This window comes from Eulemur rufifrons, chromosome 9 (genome assembly GCF_041146395.1).
Source record: "Eulemur rufifrons isolate Redbay chromosome 9, OSU_ERuf_1, whole genome shotgun sequence".
NCBI classification, from domain to species: Eukaryota; Metazoa; Chordata; class Mammalia; order Primates; family Lemuridae; genus Eulemur; species Eulemur rufifrons.
Window position 1 is genome coordinate 6820190 of NC_090991.1, and position 26424 is coordinate 6846613.

At 48.7% G+C, this 26424-nt stretch overlaps 1 protein-coding gene across 3 annotated transcripts in view; it reads left to right on the forward strand.

Moving 5' to 3' along the window:
• SHISA6 (shisa family member 6) overlaps nucleotides 1-26424 on the forward strand; it is a 271683-nt gene that overhangs the window by 12684 nt on the left and 232575 nt on the right. For all 3 annotated transcript variants that reach the window (XM_069483257.1, XM_069483259.1, XM_069483260.1), the window contains exon 2: nucleotides 9136-9296. In XM_069483257.1, the coding sequence (XP_069339358.1) occupies nucleotides 9136-9296 (161 nt within the window). The remainder of the gene's footprint in view (nucleotides 1-9135; nucleotides 9297-26424) is intronic.

The following is a 26424-nucleotide window of genomic DNA, read 5'->3' on the forward strand; positions in this document are numbered from 1 at the left end:
GCACTTGGCTCTCAAAGTCCAAGTTCAGGGGTCAGCAGAAACTGGTGTGTGACCATATGGATTTCTGTCCTTAGGGCTGAGTGGTGGAAGACATGGGGGGTGGGTGGTCCCTTCTAGGATGACCCCATGGCCACAGCCATGCCATGTGGCTCCCACGCCACACCAAGAGCTTTGCCAGTTTGGCATAATTGAGTCAGTCCTTCAAGACTTCCCTCTTCTGTCTGTGCTTTCATTGTGGTCCTCTAGGCTTAGCCTGTGTAGACATTAGGAGGTTGTATTTGGATTTATTTATTAGTCAAATATTTATACAGTGCTTACTAGGTGCCAGGCTCTGTTCTAAGTACTTTACTAATATTAAATCATTCAATCTTTGTAATAACCCTAAGAGGTGGACATTATTTTTTGCCTTGTTATTTTGGCCTTATTTTTTCAACGAAGAAACAGAGCCCCAGGATGCTTAAGTAGCCGGCTAATGATCACCAGTGTCCTGAGTGGCTCAGTGTCCAGCACTCCAACTGAGGCTCTCTGTTCCAGAATTCCGGTGTGTAGCCGTTAGGCGCTGCCTCCTGCATTCTTGCCTGGCCTGTAGGTTTAGGTCTGTGTCCACAGCAAGTAAAGAAAATGACACCAACAATCATAGTGATAACAGCAGCTGTGCAGCAGCCCATTTGTCCCTTATACGCAGGTACACTTAGCTCATCTGTCACCTGGTTGGCCTTAGTAGTGTTCTTGTTTACCCAGGTTCAAATGGTAGCTGCAGTTGACACATCCAGGTCTTCGGTTAATTCTCAGACAAGCAATCCGAGTCCTTCTGAAAAGTCTAGGTTTGGTATTGGTGCTACCCAGCTTCCCAGGCCTGGGGGAGTTCCCATGTGATGCATGAGGTAGGAATGGAGTACTGGAGACCACGCTGTTAGGAGTAGATTAAGGCCCCGGGGAATGAACATCTGATACTCCCTACCTAGCTCACGGCTGGTCGTCTATGGAAGGGCCCTGGGCAGGCACCCATTGGGATGGAGCGGCTCGCCCTGCTCGCCTGAGAAACAAAGCAGGTGGCCATGCCCTCCCTTGCTGAGTCCGCCACGTTTATTGGCCGTGATGAATTCCAATTGTGCTGAGGACAACTCAGACCTGCAGAACAGCTCAATGCAGATGCACAGACATTGTTAACACAACAAATGAGATCGCCACATCCATTCCGAGCCTCTCTGTAAGAGGAGAGCAGTCTTGTCACACACAAAGCCAGCAGCTGTGGTTTTCAAGTGGACTGTGAGAGAACCGGGAATAGGGGAACTAAATTAAGCCATTCTCCTTGGTCCGTGTTTATTAAAAATATGTGCATTTCAATTGTCCTGAGTGCATATTTTAGAGGATAAAAGCACTCTGACTGTCCAGTGGGTGAGCGTGAGATGAGATTAAAGAGGACACCAGCCGTTCCTTGGGTGTCAGTGTCAAGTAAAGTTCAGTTATCCGGGACTCGAATAACCAGAATCCTTTATTTACCTAGAATAAAATGTCTACGCTCTACTTTCAGGAGAAATACAAAAGAAGTAGCTGTCAGAGAACAGAACCAGAAACAACTTCCATCATCTGTCCTGCAGTTGTTCTGTGAACAGCTCCGTCTCTTTCCTAGATTGTCTACATTTTACTTAGTTTTTTCTCCATGAACTGAGGATTAGACTGATGGCCCTCTCACGAAAAACCTTGAATTCTTAAAAAAAAATTAATTATATTTAGGATACTCTACTTAATTAGACAAGAATGCTTTTAGCAAGTTCTTCAAAAACAAGAGTGTTCTCATTAGTCCTTAGGAATAGGCACATTAACCAGAACAGCCTATTCATGGAATAGTTCATCTTTTTGGCCTTTTATCATACTTGCTCAACAGCATCAATTTCTTCCTATTCCCCCCGGAAAGAGAAAGGACACGATTAGGGCTCCAAACTATCCTGTCTGCCTTGCTCTTGGTGCACAGTGACTTATTTAGTAATAGCTGAGCTTTTCTCCCTTCCACAGCGCTTATATGGCCCAGAAATCCAGAGACGTGGAAGAGGCAGAGGTGGTTTTCACCTGCTTCACGGTCCTCATGGAGGACCTATTAATTTAGATTAAACACACTTGCCAGGTGAACTAAGGGGCCCGAGGTGCTCCACTTAATTTGCCAGGACCTAAGTTTTACCACCTGTTCAATGAGTGAAGATTGGGACAGAAAATTCCAAGTTTTTTATTTGGTGCTCTTTTGCCACATTTGTGTTCCAATTTGGAAACTCTATGAAGTCCAGGGACCATAGTAGCCAGATTAGTGGGAAGAGCTTGGGAGAACAGGCCTCTAGCTCCTCACTGGCCTCCTGCAGAGCCAGTGTCTAGTGAAGTTTATTGGTGTTCTGTTCAGCATTTCATCTGACAAAAAGGTTGGCTGCTAAAATAGTGTAAAAAGTTTCCAAGCCGTTGATGTTAATGACTCACTAAGGTGAATAGAACTGAGCAGTTGAGCCACAGAAAAATTCTTAGATCTAGGTAGATTTTTCCACTAAAGATTGAACACTCTTTAAAATCTTGTGTTTAGACACTATTGCAGGGATAGAGTAGGTGAAGGAGCAAATGTGATTAAGTGGATGGATGGAGGGATGGATGGATGAAGTGTTGTATGGAAGGATGGATGGAGTGTTGGATGGATGGACAGATGGATGGATGGAGTGTTGGATGGAGAGATGGATGTTTGGAGGGATGGAGTATTTGGATGGATGGGATGGAGTGGAGTGTTGGATGGATGGACAAATGGATGGATGGATGGTTGGAGGGATCGATGGATGAATGGATGGAGTGTTGTATGGATGGACAAATGGATGAATGGAAGGAGGGATGGATAAATTGGCAGATGGAGGGAGGGAGGGATGAATGGAATGTTGGGTGGATGGATGCATGGATGGATGAATGGATGGACTGTTGGATGTATGGATGGAGTGTTGGATGGAGGGGAGGTTGGATGGATGGATAATATAGTAGAGTATAGTCAACCAATATAGTTTAACCTACCTGTGTTTGGAATCTGAATTCACCACTTGCTAGCTGTGTGACCTTGGGTAAGATACCTAACCTCTAAAAGTCCTTTTTTTTTCATCAGAAAAATGGAGCTACTGTTAGCACCTACCGTATGAGGTCATTCTGAGCATTATATGATCTAATGCACGTAAGAGGTTAGCACAGTGTCTGGCATATAATGATCACTCAACAAATGATAGCTTTTAATTTCCCAAGCAGGCAAGGCAATGAAGCAAAGTTATGAACAAGGTTTTGTTTATTTTTTTCTATTGTTAAGGGAAATCATTTGCCATTTTAAGAAAGATTTTTTGTCTTGAATGCGGGTGGCAGCACATCAAAATGTTGATTGGACTTGGTCCCTACAGATGTTGAGGTAACTAAGCACTTAGGGAAATTGAAACACATTTCCATTTCCTTGGGACCACTGGCAACGTTAACCAAAGTTTTGAGCAAATAAACAATTGGCGTTGACCTGAATCACTCATTTACTAATTGTTTCTCCATGCCCAAATATTAACTGGCATTTGCTAAATTAGCAGACCCAGCTGGAAGGACCAGGAGGACTCATCATAGCCGACGATTTGTAGGAGAGTGAAATGTATGGAGGAGGCCGTCCCAGTGAGCAGGATGCCGGCTCAAGTCAGAAGGCCTGGATTTAAATCTCTGTTCCATCGTGTTCTAGCACTTGAATTAGTCTGAACCTCAGTTCCTTGTTGAAAACTGTGGTTATAACAGCTGCAAAGGTCACAGGGTTAGGATGAGAATTGCCTGGGACAAGGCAGGTGAACGCATCTAGAAATCAAGTGCTGTCCAGATGTAAGATAGCATTTCCATTATCCAGATGATTAATACACAATACCTAGTAGAGAAGAAAACGAAAGTTTCCCGGCCAGAATGATCAGAATGACTGTTTTCCATGATCAGATTTGCTGCCCAATTAATTTACTGTCCCTGCTCGCTGTGCATCTGAGAAAGCCCAAGAACACATGAGCAGAAGGGGTAGCGAATCCAGGCAATAATCCAGATGATTCAGGCAAAAGGGTTCTTTTGTTTGATTTATCAGATATTGCAACAAAGGTGGCCGGCAGGGTAGGGGAGAGCTGAAATGACAACGAGGGTGATTCTTCAAGCTCCTACATCATGCACATCTGTAGTCGACTTGGGAGGGTGACAGGGCCCTGGGTGGGGCAGGGCAGCTCCCGCTCTGCCTGGGCACCAGGCCAGCGCCTGTTCTGCCTGGACGCCCTTGGCGTGTCTGTGTGTCCTTCTCCCTCCGATTCTCTTTCCTTTCCAATAGTCTCTCTCTGATCCCCTCTCCCTGACTCTTGTCTTCTGAATTGAATTGTCTTTTCCTACCTGCTTGTCTGTCCTTGTCTCTGTCTGTCTCCTGGGCCCTGTCGCTCTGTGACTGTCTTCTCTGAACCTCTCCTGCCTCCTCTTGCTGGGAGTTGCGACCCCTCTCTCACTCTCCGTCCATCTGTTTGGCTCCCTCTCCGGTTTCTCTCCTGCTCTCTCCACCTGTTTCCTTCCCTCTCTTTCTTTCTCGACCTTTGTTCCCAGGCCTCTCCCTTCCTCCCTCTCTCTGTGTTTGTCACCGTCTGCCTGTCCCTGCTGCGCTCTCAGGCACCGAAAGCCGCTGCCCACTCTTTTACAAAATCCGCTTCACTGTTCCTCGGTGACCAATTTTCTTTCCTACGGTTAGAAAGTAGCTCAGGCCTTAACCCATTTCCTCTGGCGTATCCAAATTAATTAGGTGAGACCAGGCTCGCACATTTCAGAATTAGAATAATATTTATCGCGCACCCTGGAGAGAAGGGGTTGGAAGACGGAGAGGAACCGGAGCAAGGAGGTCGGTTACGAAGCTGAGGAGAGCGGTGGGAGCTGGCAGAGGGGCTGGAGCCTGAGCCACGCACGGGGTCTGGGGATGAGGGTCGCCTTCCCAGGTGCCAGAGGGCGCTGGGAAAGGAGAGGTCGTGGAGCATGGTCAGGGGGATGTGGGGTACCAGGACCATTCCCCTGGCCACCACGCTCCTCCCTGGGACAGCATGTGGTGGGGTCCCCGGCCCCAGGTAGCCCATGGGGCAGCACTCTTTTGAGAAACACCTTTTCTTGCACGTCACCACCCCCCCAACTTGGTGGCCGTGCTGCCCAGCTCAGCCCCGCCCACGGGCATTGGACGTCCTCCCCCAGAAGAGGATGCATCGTAGGGTGTAAGCCTTTCTTCTTTCCCCAGGTGACCTAGAGACAGGAGGAGATAGCCTTGCTGCAACCCTGAGTTCAAACCCATTCTCCGGCAGCACGGCAGACCTATGCACACTTGGGACGCCCTGAGCCCGATGGTCTTCAGGAAGGTGGCCGTCCAGCCGGACCTCGGACAGTGCCAGTGTCCTGCAGGGCTTCTCGGGAGACGGGCACCGAGAGCTTGGGATAGGGAAGCTCCGTTTGAAAAATTCTTTTCTGCTGGATCTTCCTTGGCCAGTCTACTCTGGAACTGCCAGTTAAACTGTCAAGTGGACAAAAGTTTGCTGGGCAGAAAACACCTTAAGGCTGGAGCAGGGACCACCGTCATTCCCTTTCTCTGTTCATGCAATGGCTGGATAACGTGCCAAGACCTGAGGATGCAGTGATGACCCAAACAGATAAGGCCTCCCCTCCTTTGGGACACTCACTATAGTGTCTCCAGACCCGCCGTGTCCCTGCAGCCCAGCCCAGGGCTCAGTGGGTCTTTGTGGAACCAGATTGCATCAAGGGTTAAACACTTACTTCATCGAGCACTGTGTGGACATAGATCAGGCTTCCTCAACTTCGCCTCTGTTGACGTTTTGGGTTTGATAATTCTTTGTTGTGGGGCCTGTTCTGTGAGTTCTGGGGTGTTGAGCAGCACCCCTGGCCTCTACCCACTAGATGCCAGTAGCACCTCCCTTCTCAGTTGTGACAACCAATCAAAAATGTCTTCAGACCTCACCACACGTGCTGCAGGGGGACAGAATCACTCTGGTTGCAAACCACCGATGTAGAATTGCTTAGTCTTGACTTACCAAAGGCAATGGGTTTAAGCACATGACTCCATGAGCTTTCATAAGCACCAGAGAACTAAGAGTCTTTATAAGATCTTGGGAGGCGAGAAAAAGAAAGAAAAATAATAGAATTTTTTTTTTTTTTGGTTATAGCTTTATTGAGATGTAATTTACCTACCATAAAATTCGTACTTTAATTTTAAAGTGTCTAATTCAAAGATTTCTGGATATTCACAGAGCTGTGCAACTATCACTGATATCTAATTTTAGAACGTTTTCATCCTCCCCAGAAGAAACCCCACACCCTTAGCAGTCACTCTCCCCATCTGACCTCCCCCCTACCTAACTGACATTTTATACAATGTGGTCTTTTGTGTCTAGTTTCTTTCACTTAGCATGATGTTTTCAAGGTTCATCCAGGTCAGAGCATGTATCAGTATGTCTTTCCTTTTTATGACTGAATAATAGACATATGTTTTCATTTCTCTTGGGAGTACCTGGGAGTAGAGTTGCTGGATCATGTATTACTCTGTGTTTAACATTTTAAGAAGCTGCTGAGCTGTTTATCAAAGGGGCTGTGCTATCTTACATTCCTGGCAGCAGTGTACAAAGCCTCCGATTTCTCCATCCTTGCCAACACTTGTGTTATGCGGCTTTTTGGTTATAGCTATCCTAGTGCGTACGAAGTCTCAGTGTGATTTTGGTTTGCATCTTCCTAATGACTAATGCTGCTGAACTACTTGTCATGTGTACCTTCTTTGGAGAAATGCCTATTTGAATCCTTTGCCCATTTTAAAATTGAGTTGTTTGTTTTGTCATTCTTATTGTTGAGTTGTGAGATTTATTTATATATTCTGGATACAAGTCTCTTATCAGATATGTATTTCACAATATTTTCTCCCATTCCTTGGGTTGTCTTTAATTTTCTTAAAATTGTTCTCTGATGCACATTTTTAATTTATCTATTTTTGTTGTTGTTGTTCCTTGTGCTCTCAGTGTCATATTCTAGAAACCGTTGTCAAATCTGAGGTCACAAAGATTTACTCCTACATTTTCTTCTAACTTTTATAGTTTTAGGACTAATATTTAGGTATACAATCCATTTTGAGTTAATTTTTTGTATGGTGTGAGGTAAGGATCCAACTTCATTCTCTTGCATGTGGATATCCAGTTGTCTCAGGACTATTTCTGGAAGAAACCATTCTCTCTCCATTGAATGATCTCAGCACCTTTATTGAAAATTAATTGAACGTAGGTGTATGAGTTTATAACTTAGAAGTCACTGTTTTCTTATCATAGAAGGATGGTAGGAAAGTGTCTTTGATGATCACAGGTGAAGCAATCAAGGTAATTTTCATGGATGCCTCATTAAACATACATAAAATAAAATTATCAAATTTTAGCATTAAAAGGGATCTCAGAGGTCACGTTAGTTTAAACTTTTTGTTTTGTGCCTGGGGGGAAAAATTAAATTTCAGTTTTAGTGGTTAACAAATCTGTCCAGAGGTTCCCGGCTAATCAGTGGAAGAGCCAGGATTGAAACTCAAATCTCTTGACTTCCTGGGACAACAATTTTTTCTTACTCCCAGGTCCTGAATGTCAGACCTCTGGACCTGGATCCCAGGTGTGCCTGGATTTCCTTTACCAAACCTGTGCATTTCTGCCTTCTCCCTGATTGCTTGTTCCGCGGACGTGAGCAGGGGTGGCGGCGTGTGTGTCTGCTCCTTCCTTTACAGGCTGAGAGGAAAGAAAGCCAGTGAAGAGAAAGCATTTGGAAAATCTGAAATTGCAGTATAAATGCCACTAAATGATAAGATTGCCAGTGAGATGCTCTTTTCCTAGGAAGGTTCAGCGTGTCAGAGGCAGCATTAATGGAAGGAGACAGTTCACTGTCAGACACGTTTTTAAACTGCCGTGGTTGTCACTTTCCGAGGGGGCAGAGTCTCACAGCTGGACTCCGGTGCAGAGGAAGCTTTGGGATGAGCTGGGCATGGCTGGATTTCAGGTGGGCGGGACCCCACTCCTCAGAGATATCCTGGGGAGACGGAAGAGTCTTAATGGGCTCGTGCAAAACAGGGGTGCACTGATAACTGGGGACCTAGCCTGAAATGACAGTGTCCAGATGTAGTTTCTTGTGGCTTGTCCACACTCACCTGTGTGTCCTTAGAGGATCCGTACGAGTTTCGCTTTGCATTGCCCGTGGGTAACACATGTCACACCCACAGAGGCGGTCCCGTTTGAAACCAGGTGGGGTGTGATTCTGCCTAAATTGTGAGTCTCTAGATGGCAGGAATTGGGTCCTCTTTGTTTCTGTCTCTGCAGTGACCGATGCTTGCTGAGTCCTCAGCAACGCCTGTTTGGTTGTGATGCTAGGTATCACATAAGTAAAATCTGCTTTCTCTGGGTAACTGGACCTCTGGCAGGGGGCTGGGTTTCTCCAACTATGGCAAGGTCTCTGCCTGCCTGCCTTTCTCCCTGTGTTTGCAACTGTTCCCTCCTCGAAACTCCAGTTGCCTTCACTGTCTGCACCATCCATGTCTTGATTTTTATCTTTTTATCTGTACATCCTGTCTTTGTAGTTAAATCACACCTTTCCCTGATGGCAGGAGCTGTGTGTTGTCCTTATCTGCATCTCCAGTATCTAGTGTACGCCACTCGGTGTGTGTTTTGGGATGGGGAGGTGGTCCTGCTGCTGAATTTGAGGCCAACCATGTCAGCCCTCACTGGGATGACATTCCTCGGGCCAGCTGCTATGGATATATTCCTGGCATAGGTAGGCATTTGGGGAGCCAGGGCTTTGAAAGGGCTCAGCGTTCACAGATGTGAAGTGAATCACAAAAAGAAACTATAGTCGCAGCCTTTTAGTGTCTGTCCCCCCAGGCATGATAACCTCTGCCCTGTGTCCCCCCACTGACACCAGCCCCAGATGAAGCTGTGCTCTTGAGAACTGAACACGGTGTCTCTGTCTCCTCCTGGATGTCCGTAAACCAAAGGGCCCACGAAAGTAAGCGAGCTCCCTTTGTGGTTGTGCGTACCCGCTCGGTAAATCTCATGGTGTGATCTCCTCCTTGTTTAGGGCTCTGGCTGACATCTTAAGACAACAGGGACCAATCCCCATAGCACACTGTGAAAGAGAAACTATCTCGGCTATCGATACCTCTCCCAAAGAGAACACGCCGGTCAGATCGTCCTCCAAAAACCACTACACCCCCGTGCGTACGGCCAAGCAGACTCCAGGTAAGTGAGAGCTCAGTATCTTGAAGCTTTGCTGAGGCTGGTGAGATGTTTCTGCTCCAGCGGGGCCGGTCGTGGACCGTGGTACAGTGAGGGACTCCTTGATGGACAGGCAGGCTTGTGGAAGAGTTTGGGGACTGTATCCCCGGGGAGAGTGTGGAACTGGAGAGACTGCTGCCAGTCAGTGTCTGGGTTGGACCAGGGCTGACAATTTCAAGCATGTGTGATTTAGTGAGTGGCTGGTATAAAATTCTCTTACCGCAAGGGGAGCTTGCAGCAGCATGGCAGCGTACGGTCACCCATTCTCCCATGTGGTGGGAAGGTTTAGGCTGCCTAGGATGCTAGATACGTGACAAGAAATTACTGCACTCAGAGGCAGAGGCTGCTCAACCACTGGAATTTCAAAGAGCACTTCCTGGGGGTGGGAATTACGCTTGTATTTTCGGGTGACCCTTTCCTGTGCTCCGTAGAGTCCCTGGATGTGTGATGAGTTGCTGTTAATAATGATGCGCCTTCTACTTCTTTACTTGATCATCGCTGTAACACTGTGAAAGAAACAGCAGGGCCGGGTGTCCTTGTCTGACGGATTAATAAATGAAGCTCGAGGAAATTTAGTAACTTGAACAAGGTCACCGAGGTGCTAATAACAATAAAAACTTCAGTAATAACAGCACTATAACCTAAATATTTATTGGGATCTTGTTCCGTGCCAAGAGTTAATGCTGAGCGTTTTACATGCATTTTCTTATTTATTTTTCACAGCAATCTTAGAAGTGCTTTTATCGTCCCCACTTTATATGAGGAATAGAAAAGTTCAATAGCTTTCCCAAGGTCACAGGGTAAGAGAAAAAACCAGGATTCAAACCAGGGCAAACAGTTAACAAGAATCAGGGCTAGAAAACCCACCTGAGGACGTGAATCCCAAATATCTGAGCACAGTCTCCTCGCCAGCACAGCTCCGGAAGTCACATCTCACCGTGAGCAGTGCAGACAGCCCAGCACCGATCCCGGCCCCAGAGACAGCTTCTGCTTTGATGCTTGGATCTGAAATCTTCACATCTGTCACCCCTGCAGTTTTTTGGGGGGATGGGCTATATCTGCGGTCCCCAACCCCCGGGCCGCAGACTGGTATTGGGCCTCAGCCCATTAGGGACTGGGCCCCAGAGCTCTGCTGCCCCCGACCGTTCCCCATCCGTGGAAAAATTATCTTCCGTGAAACTGGTCCCTGGTGCAAAAAAGGTTGGGGACCGCTGGGCTGTCTGATCTGAACTAAACCTGCAACAGGGATATACCACCTCTCGCTGGTAGTAGGTGTGCCTCACATCCAAAACTGTAGCAAAGGTACTGCTGAGATCCAACTTATTTTCCATTCATTCTTTCCTTTTCTTAAATTTATTAAGTCAGAAACCACAAATTTGCTTTTAAGATAGTAGTCATAAATCTTTTGAGAATCTAACAAAAGCTGAGGGCATTCTCCCCTGAAATATACATACATATGCACATAAATACACACATGCATCCCACAGTTTCTGTAGGGTTTAGGGGATCATAGACTCCTCCACAGTTAGAAATCCCCCGTGCAAAGGTAAAGACGAGGGCTCTGCCTTTGCGAAAAGTCTGAGATGCATTTTCAGCTTTCAGACCACGGATCCTTAAAGCCTAAGCAATAGAAGGAGTCTTGGCAAGAACATCTGGAGCTGTGGTCATCTACCTGGCTGCACGGTAGAGTCACCTAGGGAGCTCTTAAAAATACTGATGCCTGGGCTCCGCAGATTAACCGGAGTTTCTGGGGATTGTGCCTGTGTCACACGAGTCCTTTTAACAATCTCCCCAAGATGATTCTAACACGCAGCCAGAGTGAAGGATCTCACAGGGCCAGAAGGATTCCTTCCTTTTAGGAGTGAAGACCCTGAAAGCCTCTGCCGGTGGTCCTCCAACTTGGCTGCCCATGGGAATCACCTGGGAAGTGTTAAAAATTAAACCTCCCTGGGCCCCACCCCCCGAGATTGTGATTTAGTTGATGTGGGGGTGCGGCCTGGGAATGGGGTGAGAGTGTAAAGCTTCCCAGGTGATTCCAGTGTGCAGTGAAGTTGGAGGGTCACTGGGCGGTGGAAGTTGCATAAAGGCACCATTGTAACTGACTCTTCTCACTGGTTACTGTTCCATCTAACCTCGGTATCATGGCCAGCTGTGAGGGGGGTATTCCGGTTTCCCCAACATTCATCATTTGAAGTCAGTCTCCTCCAGAGCCTTGTTGCGACCCTGAAACTTCAGGTCACTCTGGCATGAAAAGCACCTCTGGTCGTTTATCCTCACCCCTCCGAATTTTCTCTGTCTCATCACAAGTGAGCGTTCCCCACCACTGAATCCAGACCCAGTCCACTGATTAGGTGGACAGCCTTGATTCGCCCTTAAACACCCTTCATTGAGCAGGAAGATCTGTCATTTCTTCTGATTTCTATACGCAGCCTTTCTCCTAGCAGACTAAGAAAGCAAGCTGACAGTTATATGATTCACTTCTGTGTTTCAAGAAATTCCCCCGCCCCCACCCCTGTCCCCCTCAAATTGGAACGCTCCACTTAGTGTGTAGAGATGGAAATTGTTTCCTGGCCCCAGAAAACACTTTCAGTGGTGACACGTAAATTTAAAAGCAATTTCATCACAAGCCACAACTTCTACAGCTTATAATGGACATGATGCTTTTCCAAATAGCTGATATCCTTTGCCACAAAATATGGCAATTTGAGCAGTTCTGTTTAAACTTAAACAGAACTTTGGGTAAGTGTTCAGAGTGGGAATTTACTGTGATTGTGCCACTCATCAAATCAACAAACCACCAATTGCAGGAGTAAGGTGGCCAGAGTTGTTAGGGGGATATTCAGGAAGATTTCTAGACATACCAGGAGGAGTCAGAGTGTGTGGGTAGCTTTGCTTCTGCAAATGCTGTTGGTGGCCGGCTGCATCAGTGCCACCTGGCAGCTTGTGAGCAATGCAGACCCTCAGGTTCCACCTCCCCCACTGAAGGAGAACTGTATTCTAGTGAAATCAATTAGCAATTAAAGTTTGGGAAGCACTGAGAGAGCATGGCCCCTGAACTGTATCCTCTTTGGTGTTCTCTGTCCCTGTCTCTTACAATGTATGTGATCTGGGGCAAGTTTCTTCGAGTTTTTGAGTTTCTTTGTCTGCCCTTGAGGCTAATAGTACCTGTGGCCTAGAGGTGTTTTAAAGGTATATTGAGTTAAATCAAGTAAAGCACTTAAAACAGGTCCCCATCCGTAGCAAATGCTATTATCCATGACCAGGCTGTGCAAGTATATCCACAACTCCTGGAAAATGAATTAAATGAATGAGAGAACCAAAGGCAACGCCCTGGTGTCCTCAGACCGGGCAGGGTCCCTGGTGTCTGAGATGCTGCTTCCTGGCCACCGCCCCCCTCCTGTGCGTGGCTCCTGCTCCAGGCACATCCCCTGGGGGTGAACATGGGTCGAGGGGCTCAGTTAGGGTTTTGGACGTTGAAAACACATGCTTGTTTGTTTTAGGAAGTGAATAAGGGTCCTGCAGTGATAATAATAGAAACAATGATAACACAAGTACCATAGACTGAGCACTTATGGGCACTTTATGTATAACAGAGAATGGATCCTGCAGTATTTCTTAGATGTGGAAGTTCCTATTCGCACATAACAGAAAAGTCCTCCTCCCTTCTGGTAAGAGCCTTTTACCCTAACTCTTCTAGCAAGCCCCTTCCCAACTTAAAGGCAGCTCTAAAATGGACAGTTTGAACACTGAAAACCAGGGAGGCCTGCTTTCATCCCCCACCCCTCAAATCTGGCTGCCTGTAGCCCCCTGCTGTTCCAAGCATGGTCCCCGGATCAGCAGTGACTGCGTCCCATGGGAGCTTGTCAGACATGCAGAACCCTGGGCCTTTTCTCGGACCTGCTAAGTCAGAAGCTGCATTTTGATAAGATCCGTAGAGGATTTTCACACGCATTAAAGTTGAAGAAGAGACCCCACCAGCACAGCGATTCTCAGCCCTGGCCACACACTGGAATCGTGTGGAGAATTCTGAAAATACTAATGCCTGGCCCCCACCCCAAAGATTCTGATTTCATTGCTCTGTAGTAGGATCTGCACACTGATATTTTAAAAACACACAACCAAATGAAAACCTCCCCACATAGTTCTCACGTCCTGCAAACATTGAGAACTGGGCTCTGGAGGGAAAATAAGGGAAACAGCCTTTGAAGGCTGTAGAGTGCCTTCACATCAAGGCCCAGGAGATCGAGCCTGGCCGGTCCGAGGTCCTGGGCTGCAGTAATACTCCTCTCCATGGCAGGTGGGGCCGGAGGGAGTGAAGGACTCAGGCTCGTCCGAGAGAGGGAAGGCGTCAGTAGGCAGCTAGGAATGGAGACACCGGGGCAGAAGCAGGTACCAGTAGAAACATCAGACTTGTTTAGAGGATGAAATGGAACCTTCAGGAGATGCACCACCTCTAGCATTGCAGGCTCCCCTCCCCGACCCCTGCTCAGCATCCCGGGGGCTCACTGTGGGCTTGGTCTTCATGCTTGGGGAGGAGGGGAGACCTAGCATATTTGCCTGGCCTCATCCACCCCTAAAGAGCTTGTCTCGGGGTACCTGAGGGAGAGTGGGGCGCCCATGCCTAGCAGTAGCAATGAGATCGTGTGTTAGGGTGCTAGCATTTTTGGTATCTAACTTCACATTATCAAGAGTGGCATCAGCTGGAGGCAGTAAATATTCATGCCCCATCTACACACCACTGGGAGTTGTATAAATGAGCAATCAGTCATCCTGCCAGTTGTCAAAGCCATACTCTTTAATGGCAGACTACAGGGGCCATGACTCTTTAAGCTCCGTGGAGACCAAGAATGAAAGCTGCGCAGGTGACAGAGAGGAGCGGAGTGCTTTGCCGCAGCTCTCGAGGCCTGGCCCCCACCCCCACCTGCTGACCTCAGCTCCTGCAACTTTCTGCGTCCTTCGATGGGCTCCAGACACATTGGTCTTTACTGTCCCTCCACGTGCCATATGTATTCTTGCCTTGAGATATTTTCCTCTCTGTTCCTGTGGCCCCAAATTTTCCAGCACCAGATACCTGTGCTGTGAAATTTAGTGCTTAAGTGGCATTATTTCAGAGAGGCCTTTCCTAACCTCATCTGTTTCTGTTTCCTGTTCTGCTTTCTTCAGAGCACTTATATCCTCTAACATCACATGTTTGTTGGTTCATTTGTTTATTGTCTCTGCCTGATCAGAATGTAAGCTCCATGTAGGCAACGGTTGTATCTTTCTACTGTTGTCATATCCCGGAACCAAGAGCACTGCTGAAGATCCTAATTGCTCAGTGACTGTCCAGGGAATGAATGAAGGATGACACAGTCCTCTACTTGCGTGGGTGTAGGAGCCACAGCTGAGTAACCAAGGTATTGGTTTCGTAGCTGTGTGCTGAAGAGCTCCCATTAAGGCTGCATACTTATCTGGTGGCCCTCTCTGCAATGTAAGTGTGGAGTCGGTCATTTGAATAGCTCCATAGGCCGGTCTCTGGGTGGTGGTCTGAGCTGGGAGGCCTTGGTTTCCAGAGCCCACACTTCTCACCAAGCCCCTGGTCCCTCTCCTCCTGTCTAGGGCTGACCCAGAACTCTGAGGCTCACTGCGGCCGGAGGCTGGGGGCTTCATCGCTGTGGCTGGGCTCACAGAGGCCGTAACCCAGGGCTCCCTTCCTGCTCTGTTCACCTTGCCAAGGGTAGGGAGCTTGGAAGCCCAGGCAGCCCAGAGTCCCTGCCTCCAGGGACAGGTTTAGTGCTGCCCATGAAGCCAGAAACCTGGGCCATGCGTCTGAGCTCTGGAAAACTTCTGGTCGACCTCAGCCTCTCATAAGAAATGGGACTTTTCTTTTCTCAACCATCCGCAAGGAAACAGAACTATTTGTTCTAGAGCAGGCTGAGATGATAGCCTCATAAGATTTTGGAGCTCTGCAGGGATGGTGAGAGCAGCCTGTCCAACCTGTACTTGGCCTGTGAGGAAACTGAGGCACACAGGTGTCGCCTAGGTGTAAATGTAAATCTACCAGAGCAACATTTGATGCAAGGGAAATAATATCTTAAGTCTACACTGTCCATGTGTTGTTCCCCAGACACATATGGCTGTTGAGCACTAATTATTAAAATTAATTGTACCTATTTGTTTTTATTTTTAATGTGACTACTAAAAAATGTAAAAATACATATGTGGCTCACATCTGTGATCCACATTTTATCACACTGGACAGCACTGAGTTAAATGTTAGAGGTATTGAGTGTCCACTTGAGTTCAAGTTTCACTTGTGTGCAGAACAAAGCCTCTGCCTTCATGGAGCTTAGCGGGTATGGGGAGGAGGCATAAAGTAAGCACGTAAATAACTTCAGAGAGGGATAAATGCAGGGAAGACCACCAGGTGGGTGAAGTGTTAGAAAAACTCTGGGAGGAGGGAGTTGCCTTTGGCAGTGTGGTCCTACCAGGTGGCATTTGAACTGGTACCTGCCCGAGGAGGAGGACCCAGCCACAGAAGGAGGAGGGAGGACATTCGAGGCAGAGGAAATAGCAAGTGCAAAGGCCCCGAGGCAGAAGCACACCCAGCATGTTCAAGGAACAGAAAGCCGGCGCCGATGTGTGGGGGAGGAAGGAGCCAGTGTCTGTGATGAGAACAGAGGGGTAGACACAGGCCAGTCAGGCAGGGTCTTGGGGGTCACAGTGAAGAGTGTGCATTTTATTTAAGTGTGATGATCTGATTTCCATTTTCTGACTGTCTAGTAGTGGAAACAGGCTCTGTTAAGGGAAGCAGAGCAGCCGATCCATCAGCTTTGTAATGGCAAGATGGGTTAATGCTAGAACTTTCTCTGCCTGCTTCCTCCGCAGGAAGACGCCCCCCTACAAGGGGGGCGAGGTGATGCCGTAATAGCCTGTAAGCTTTAGAATCAGACAAACCGAGCTTGGACAGCCTGGACATGAGTCCTGGGCCCTTAAACAGGGGTTGGCAGACTTCTTCTGAAAAGGGCCAGACTGTAAATGTTTTAGGCTCTGCAGGCCCTAAGGTCTGTGTGGCGACTACCTAGTTCTGCCCCTGTAGCCCGAAAGCAGCCAGAGGTAAGTGAGTGAACGGACGTGGCCGTGTTTCCATAAAACAGGCAGCGGGCAGGGTTTGGCCTGTGGGCTCTGGTTTGTCACCCCCTGCTCTTAACCTCTCCCCGAAAGCCACAGCCACCTTCCATGTGACGTGTCCTCCCAAGTGGAGTGTGACTAGAGACATACTCCTCCCCGGGACCCTGTAGGGTGGTCGATGGCGAGCACAGAGCCTGTGCCCAGGAGGTGCTCCGTCAGCGCTGGGCACCATTTCCCCTCTTCCCTTTCCCGGGACTCTGGCTGGGGTGCTGCTCTTCACTCCCACTTTACAGCTGGGTGAAGCGGGGTATACAAGGGGCGAGGACTGAACCACGTCATTTTGGGGGCCAGGGTCTCCAGGGTGTCCCTGGGCCTTGGTTCTTCTCAGCCCTGACCTTCTTGGTGGTTTTCTTCTATCACTTGGGTGATGATGTCTCAAGCATGCTTATCAAATTGACAGGTGACACATCACTAAGGGGTATGGCCAGCACCCCCCCAGGGGGATGGCAGACTCAGGATTCAAGGTGTCTTGGGGGGTGCAGACGCCCCACAGTCTCATTTAGCCAAGGCCCCCTGCTGCCCAAGGCCCACCCTTGGATCCTGTTCACTGCTGGCCCACAGAGACCTTGTCCCCTTGACATCCACCCTTCCCTGCTAGCTCTGCTCTTACACCCTCACCTGGAGGGACGAGCCCATCCTCCATTTCATACCCTCCCCCCGACCCCGTCTCTCCCTGACAGCCACCTTTGCAAAACGGTTGTCCACACCTGCTGCATCTCCATCATCCTCTCCTCCCCCCTGCTCCTGAGCCCGCCCCCTCCACTTCACTGCCGGGCACCCTCCCGCCCACAGCTCTGGCACTCCGCTCCTGATGCCTGCCTGGGGGCATCCCTCCTCTGTGCCCTGATGGCCCCGTGTGGCTGCAAGGAGGCAGCGGGATGGGCTGACTCCGAGAGTTGGCCCGGTTCAGACCCAGCCCTGCCTTTACTCGCCCTGGGTCTTTGACCACTTCACTGAACACTCCCTGCCTCAGTTTCCTGGTCTGTACGGGGATAATAGCATCTCCCACCTGTGCTGTTGTGAGCATTGACTGAGTTAACCACCTCTGGGCTATTCGTCCTCCCTAAGGCATGTCCAGAGTCGGCCCTGCCCACCCCGCAGTCCCCAATGCCTGGCTCAGAGCCCGGCGCACTCGAGCTGTTGGGTAAATATTCTCAAAGTGAATAGCACCATAAAAATCCCGTATTTGGGTCGGGAGACCCAGTAAGTCCTGCAGGGAGAATAGCAGAGACCACGTGAGAGGGTCATGAGGGCTTAGTGTGAACAAACAGAGCAAGTCGGCAGCTCTGGGCACAGCTACATCATTAGGCCGCATTGAAAGAACCTCGAATCCAGATCCAGGGAAGTGACACGCCTGCTCTTCTCGTGGTACGCTGAGCGTGGTACCCTGAGGTGCCATGTCCTGTTGTACACACCCACGCCCCTTGCCTGCCAGGGAGGGTGACAAAGCTGCTGGCAAGCTTGAGAGAACCCCATCCTTTGAGTAATACTAACAGCTGACAGTACTTTTTAAAGTGCTTTCTACAGGTTATTTAAATCTTATAAAAACCCTATGAGGCAGCCGCTATCATCTTGCCCACTTTGTAGATGAGGAAACTGAGGCCCAGTGGGCATCAGAAGCTTGTCCCAAATCACACAGCCGGGAGAGGGCTGGCTGGGCTGGGCTCTGAACACAGGCAGACTGACCCTGGAGCTCAAGCCCTGCAGTCACATTGACCAGAGGTGCAGACAGGGCACCCCTCCAGCGACAGGAAGCTGGTCCTGAGGCTGTGGGTCTACACTCGCTCCTGGTTGGCCAGGCGCATGGACCTGGGGCTGCAGGGAGGACGCCACAGGGGGCCACTGCTTGCTCTGCATAAGGGCAGGTGTTCCCATGATGTGAGCCCCTCAGCTCCAAGACAGACCACCTGGCCATGCAGCGAGCTACTCACTCCATGAGGATTATAAGCAGGGTTGGGGACTACTTGGGCATCTGCAGCTTGAGAGGGAGGCTGACCTAGCAACTTCTGAGGTGCTATTTTTCTTAGGTAATATAAGAACAGTAGCTGGCTTTTGTTGAGGGCTGAATGTGCAGGCTCGGTGCTAGGAGCCTTCCTTGTGGTATCCTCGTGTGGGCACTGTCACCATCCTAGTAGGCAGGAGGCCACAGTGGCGTGACGTAGCCAGTGCAGCCCGTCCACAGGTGCACAGCTGGTCAGTGACAGGGGGCAGGTCTGCCCCAGGCAGCCTGATCTGGAACTTACTGTCTTCCCGGCCACGCTTCTCTCGGGATTCTGTGACCCCAGGGTCAGAGCCCAGGCAAAGCCCATGGCCAAACCGCTGTTCCATTCTCAGTGCCACACTTGTCCTGAGAGGAAGGGTTAATTCCTACTTCTTAATTTCATGCCACTCAGAGAGTCCTAAGCCCCTGTGTTCCAATCCTGGGAGGTAAGTGGCTTCTCCCAGCACAGGATTGCTTTAAGAACAGGTGTGCCCAGAAGCAGAGCCTTCCAGAAGCCGGAGGAGCTGCCCTTGTCCTGGCTGGGCTGGCTGTGACCAACACATCCTCCCCCACCCCCCGTCCCCTGGGGTCTCGACCTGCCTGGTTGCTGCCAGCTTGGCCGGCGAGGACCAGCCCCTGCCCCTCCCTCGGAGGAGGCAGCCTGAGTGGGGGGCAGGCAGAGCCTGTTCTCAGCGTATGGCCCGGGGAGAGAGTCACTGGGCTGGCCTGCTAATTACTCACCACCATGCCCGGGGAGCAGGAGGATTTAGAACACGTTCCGATTGTTCCCAAAATGAGGTGTGGGTGAGAGGGAAAGCCAAGCACCGAGGACAGGGTTAGAATTTGAAATTACCTCCGTGAGTTGGCAAAACCGAGGCACCAACAGAGCGCGGTGCAGTGACAGGAGCAGGAGGGTGCTGGGCAGGGCAGGCCCACGGCGCAGGACACAAGGGAGAGAGGCCACGCGCCCAGCCCTCGGGCTGCAGAGTAGGGTAGTTCTCCGGGGAGGGGCAGCCCAGGCGCCATACCAGTGGCCTTTAGGGGTCTCTTCCCCAGGGGTCTCAATGTCCATCGCCTACAGAGTAAAGGATGCTTGGGAACCAAAGATAGAGGCAGAGCCACCATAACTGGATGCCATGCACCCACTGTGGGCCGAGCTCTTTGTTAGGTGCTACAGGGGCTAGAGGATGGATGGGACGTGGTCCTGGCTTCAGGAGCTTAAATCCAAGAGCAGAAAGATGAGACGATACAAGAAGATAATTGTCATGCAGGTGCCCCACCAAAATTATAGGCCACCAGCTTAGAACGTCCAGAGAGAGGCTGCTGTGGTCGGGTGGGCATCGCAGAGTGTTTGCGGGCAGGTAGGAATTCCTGGGTGAGGAGCAGGATGAAGGGTGTTCATGGAGGACAGTAAACTGGCGCCCACAAGAGATGCTTAAGGGACCAGAGGTTTGCAAAAGGGCACAGTGATCAATTCCTTTGGAAAGGTTGGTTGTGGCTCTTCTATAAACAGACAGCAGTGATTAAAGATTTGGGACAAAGGCCAGGAAGGAACTGGAACTCTGTGTACTAGTGGAGAAGGCTGCTCTGAGCAGGGGGAATTGTTTTCTTTCATTGAACATATGGGCTGTGTCCCTGGGGGCGGGGTGGGACGGGAGTAGTTCGGGAAGGGGTGGGGGCTCCTACAAATGGCTCCGCATATGGCTCAGTTGGGCTAATGACATGGGAATGGGGCAAGGTTGGACCCTCCAAGGGGGCTTGGAGAGGCAGGTTTTGAGAACCTAAGAGAAGAGGCTCGCAGAGGAGGAGATGTAAGGACCTGAGAGCTAGAAAAGGGGAAGTCCCGTGGGACTCAAGATACCCTGATCCCTTTGTTTATTCAAGTGATTTTGGCTCTTTACTGGGTGTCAAGCACTGACAATGCAGTGAACAAAGCTGTCTCTAGTCTCAGGGTGTTTACATTCAGCTAGAGGAGACAGAAAATAAACCCGTAGGTATACCTAAAATCAGGTAATGACAAGAGCTTTGCAGACAAATAGAGCAGGGAAAGAAAGTAGGAAGTGATAGGAAGTGGCAGGAAGGAGCTTGACTGTGGAAGGGACACTGGAGCAGAGACCCAAGTGACCGAGCCACGTGTGCCTTTCCGGAAGAGGAGTGTTCAGGGAGGGGGTGAGATCCTGCCTGTTGTGTTTGGGGAACAAGAGACACCAAAGTGGCCAGAGAAGAGAGAGCTGGGGCAGAAACACGTTAGTGGATAAAGTCAGAGAGGTGGGATCTTTTGGCCACACGAGGTTTGGGTTTCATGCTGAGTGTGATGGGAGCTGTTGCAGGGCTTACAGCAGAGGAATGATAGGATTTGATGTGTGTTTTTAAATAATCACTGCAGCTTCCATCTTGAGAATGGACCCTGGAGGGACAGAAGCAGAGGGCAGGGGTGGGAGGGGGAAGCTGTTGCATCTCCTGTGGGTGATGGGAGGGAGATGGAGACTTGGACATGAACAAGACTCTTTTCAGGGTTTATTTATTCTTAACTTCATATTTTGAACAATTTCAAACCAATGGAAAATTTTCAAGAATGATACAATGAACACTTATGTACCCTTACCAGTTGTTAACATTCTATGCCTGTTTCTCTTTCTCCTTTTCCTCCTCCTTCTTCTCCTCCTCATCGTCACCATTATCTTCATCATCACCATTATGATGAGCATCATCACTACCACCGTTACCATCATCATCATCATCATCATCATCACCATCATCATCATCATCACCACCACCATTGTTACCATCATCATCCTCACCCTCATCCTCATCACCATCATCACCATCATCATCATCACTAGCAGCAGCAGCGGCCCTAGCACCATCATCATCACCATCATCACCGTCACCATCATCATCATCGCCATCATCACCACTATCACCACCATTATTGTCATCAACACCATCATCATCACCGTCGTCATTACTGAACCACGTGAGACTAAGTTGCAGATACCGTGACTCTTCATACCTAAACTACTTCAGCACGTATCTTCTCAGTTCAAGGATGTTCTCTTACATAACCCTGATAAAATATCCAGATTTATGAAACTTTTCGTTGTTCTAATACTCATATCTAATAAAGAGCTTGGGATTTATTTGAAGGTAGAAATGACAGCATTTGCCGATGGGTCATATGGAGGGCGTGAGGGGAAGATGGGAGTCACAGATGACTTCAAGGATTTGGGCCAGAGCAAATGGTTGAAGAGAATGGCCAGGTCAGTACAAGGACTTGGAGTGAATAGTTGAGAGGTCTTATCAAAAACAAAATTAGGAAAGGTCTGAGTGTTGGTAGATGAGCTGAGCTGGAGTGCCCAGTTCTCCAGCAGATGTTGCCAGAGCCATTATAAGGGAAGTCAGAGAATCTGGTGTCTCTCTCTCGCTCTCTCTTTCTCTCTTTCCTCCCCTCTCCCTTTCCCCCTCTCTCCCTCTTTCCCCTCCCACACCACCACCCATTTTCTTCTTCCAGGGATCTAGACCTGAATATAGCCATGAATATCTTTCATCAGAACTAAATAGATCAATAATGACACATTAGAATATAAGTGCCTTAAGTACAGGGACAAGTCTCCTTTGCTCACTGTATTTATCCGTAGTGCCCAGAGCATTCTGCACAGATCTTGGCACTTGCTAGGCATTCAGTAACTATTTCTTGAATAAATAAGTGATGGAATGAATGCTCTTATTTAATGTATTAGACAGGATGCAGCAATTACGATTATGTATGCTTGCAAATGACTGAATACCTAAAATAGCAGTTGCCAATACAAAAGGGAAATTTCGCTGTCTCTTCTGTAAAAGAAGTCCAGGGATGGTAAGGCTCTATAGTATAAGGGATGCAGGCTCCTCCTATCTGGTTGCTCTGGCTTCCTAAGCATGTGGTTTCCATGTCATGGCCCAAGATGGCTGCATGAGTTCCTGACATGATGTTTGCATTCCAGGCATATTTGTATTCTGGGCCTCAAGAGGGAAAAAGGACCAAGCAGATCATGCCTCATTTCTTTAGGGACACTTGCTTGAGGTTGCCATACCACTCTCACTTATGTCACATTAGCCAATGTAGCTTTATTTTAGGTGGCCATATGACCAGTGAATATATGAGAATTGTTTGACCAGAGAATAATGGCTCATAGGGGACAATTAATGATCTGTGTCACAGTGTGGCCCAGAAGGGGACTGTGTAATGCTTCTACCAGAAACCAATGGTATAAAAGCCATCAGGTGAAAAGAACCGCTGTGGCCACCATCTGCGTTTCTCACTGTAAACATGAGTGGCTGTGTCTCTGCATGGACTATGAATGCCCAGGGTGGGAGGCTCATGGGGAACTCCTGGAGAAGCGTGGGAAAGCTCTAAAGGCGTAGTGTTTGCCTGCTTTTGATTCTGACGTGGAGCCCACAGAATGTTACCCCAGTAGCGAAGCCGACACATTTGGGGAAACCTCTGCAGAGGGTCCCCACCTCTGTGTCCTCAAATGAGCTCCTTGAAATCAGAGGCTGTGTCTTGTTCACCTTTGGCTCCCTGCACCTTCATGCCAGGAGCTCTGGCTGTCCCGTACCTCGTATCCTAGCCCACGTGTGCTGGATGAAGACAAGGCAACACATTTGGATCGTTCAGAAGTTTTACAAGATGCAGCAAAAGCCAGTGTTAGTTTTAAGTAGAACATCCGGGCAGGTTTTGCCAGACTATCTAGAAAGTATGTCGATGTGGACGTTGCCTCAGCCGCGTCCACCCCCCCTGCAAGGAGGCAGGAACGGCCGCTCCTGGAGCGAGACCCCCCCCAGTGGTGGGTGGGCAGCCGCCGGCTGCTGGGCAGAGGCCCCGGTCAGCCCTGCCTGCGTCTTCGCTCTGATCTGTATTCCAGCTTCGTCTTGCCTTTGTGTGTGTTTAGCTTAGGGATTTATCACCGTGGCTTAGATCTGTGATGAAATAGATAAGCCTGCACTTTAATAAATGTGGCATTTCTTTCCCCGTAAGAATTAGATTAAAGGAAATGGGGCCTCGGAGGAGGCCGGGCAGGGCGGGAAGGTGGAGCTGAGTGGCCGTGGGAGGCAGAGACACCACAGCCAAATGCTTGGGGATGGGGACACTGGGGCACAGTTTGGGGCCATTTGAGAGTGACATGGCAGGGCTTCCTTGCAGCAGAGAAACAGCCTCGTGTTTTCTGTGGAAGAAAGTGAAAACAACAAAGTCCTGTGATGCTTGCTCTTGAGCCCTCCCGAGTGAGGAGTTTGGGGTCCTGGCTTGAGTCCCTGTGGCTCAGCCTCAAGCACATTTTCTGCAGTCCTTTGCAAAGGTCCTGGGTGAGAGTCCGGGGGCTGCGGGTCTTCGCCAGGCCACAGTTTCAGCTCCAGGACAACCAGAGAAGCACTGCTGTAGTGGAAGGGGTGGGTGAGCCATGTAGCCTCGAGCAGAGACATTGCTCGACCTCTCTGAGCCTCTGCTTGCTTTTCTCTGTGTGAGAATGTCAATACCAACTTGTTGGCTCTAGGAGAGACCCTAGACCGTAAACATGAAGTAACGATACAGGCCTGGCTCGTGGCTGATGTGCACTACATGGTAGCGCTTGGTGGTGGTGTTATGGAGCCTGGATCAGTGCTGTGCAGTTTCTGAGTGATCGAGGCCAATCCTTCCATGGTTTTCAGGACAGGGAACTCTGCTGTCCCCTTTGGTCCATGTGGGCCACTTCCTCAGAGGCTGTTGGATGGGAATCCTAGAGTCACCTTTAAGTGAAGCTTAGGGAGAGGCTTGTTCAAGGTCAGTTTGTGGCAGTGGTGCCTGCAGTGGCTACTAGAGCTTGTAATTCCAGTTCCCCCAAGACCCCCGGTCAGGCATTGTCTACAACACCCCTATTATTTTTTATTCACAGTCATAAGGTCACTGTAACCAAGAACAGCAAAGAACAGCGAGCGAGAGAGAGAGAGAGACGAGGCCACAGCAATGACCTGTATTTTCAGTTTTCATTAGCAGGCTCATGCTCTCAGGGCTGCTCTGGGCAAACACCTGGTTCCTTAGATTTTCCTATAAAGGCAGTCCATGGTGACTTTGAGAGTGACGAACGTTTAGCAGAGGCTGGCCAGCAAGCTCAGGTCTGTGGGCTCGAGTGAGTCAGATGAGTCAGAAGGGCCGCTTGGGTGTTCTGAGCCTGTTGTTTTCTAAGAAGGAGCAGGATGTTTTTCTGTATAAACGTTCTTACATAGGAGCCACTGCATCAACAAGCTGTGGCAGCGTTTCTGTTTATGTCATTGCCACATTAAGGTTTGCTTATGCACCTTGCAGCCTCATTTTTGAAACTGCCTCTGGGATGTATGATGGCTAGGGTTGAAATTTACTCTAGGTAGTTTGAGATTCATTAATCTGTCATTCAACTATCATATTTCTTGAGAACCCACTCTATTCCAGGCATAGTGGAAAATACCGTGTAAATGAACAGCACAGATGATGGGATTCTCTGCCTGTGGAGACCTTACTGTCTGAATAAATAAGATGTCTACACATAAAGAGCCAAATAGCCTGGCAGCACAAGGATTAAAAATGTTCACAAGACCATGATGATAGATATATTCGTTTAGTGTCCTTAGGAAAAAGGCGCCATGCTCAGGTGCTTGGAGAGAGGTCGCAGTACAACACACGGACCTGCGGGGATTGAAGGGTGCAGGTAACAGGTGTGTGTGGGCAGCCACGCACATGCTGAAAGTTCATGCACGCTCTGAGGCTTTGCTGAGTGCCTGCTACATACCAGCCACAGTGTCAGAGGTGGGAATGTCCACAGAGGCAGTTTGAGAGGTGCCGCGTCCTGACTATGACCTTGAAGGGTAGTTAAGATTTGGATGGTCAGAAAGCTGGGGAGGGATTGGCCGAGGTAAGAATGGGGTGAATTCCATCAGGCAGACACGTCAGGCCCAGGCCCGGTAGGTAGGGTAGGGAATGGACCTGCCCTTTTAAAGCAGCACGCTCACGGGGGAAGAGTGGGAGAGCAAGTTAGAGAAGAGGGTCGGAAATGGAATGCGGAGGCCTTGAACCTCAGGATGTGCTCAAAGGGAGGACCTGAAGGAACCCCATAATGGCAGTTCACATTCATACTCTCCTTCTAGGACAGCTGACCATTTCGATTTCAGATTGTTGCTAGTGTATAAAAATACGATTCATTTTTATATAATGGCCTCATATCCTGCAAACTTGCACATTCCCCTTGCTAGTTTATTAGCTTTTCACAGACTCTAGAACTTTCTACAGACAATTACATCATCTACAAATAAACCTAGTTTTGTTTCTCCCTTTCTTATCTCTTATGGATGCCTTTTATTTCTTTTCTCTGCCTTACTGCACTGGCTAGGACCTTCTGTATAATATTGAATCAAAGTGGAGAAAACCGTATTTCTAATCTCAGGGGAAAAGCAGTCGGTCTTTTGTGTTGTGATGTTAACTCTGTGTTTTTTGGAGAAACCCTTTATTAAGTTGAGAAAGTTCCCTTTTATTGCTAGTTTGTGAAGAGTTTTTATGAGGAATAGGGATGTTGGATTGGGACAAATGCTTTTTCTGTATCTATTGAGATGATCATATAGCTTTTCCTTTTAGTCTGTTATCATGGAAAATTACATTGATTGGTTTTCAAATGTCAAACTAACCTTGCATTCCTGTGATAAATCTTACTTGGTCATAATATTTTCTCATTTGTATATATTGTTAGACTTGATATGTTAACATTTTGTTAAGAACTTTTCATGTCTGTATTCATAAAGTATATTGGCCTGCAGTTCTATTTTCATGTCATTTTGGTTTGGTTTGGTATTGAAAAATGTTCCCTCTTCTTCAATTTTATGGAAGAATTTTTGTAGAATTTATCACTAAGGCCACCAAAGTCTGGAGTTTTTGTTTATTTTTTATAGGAAGATTTTAAA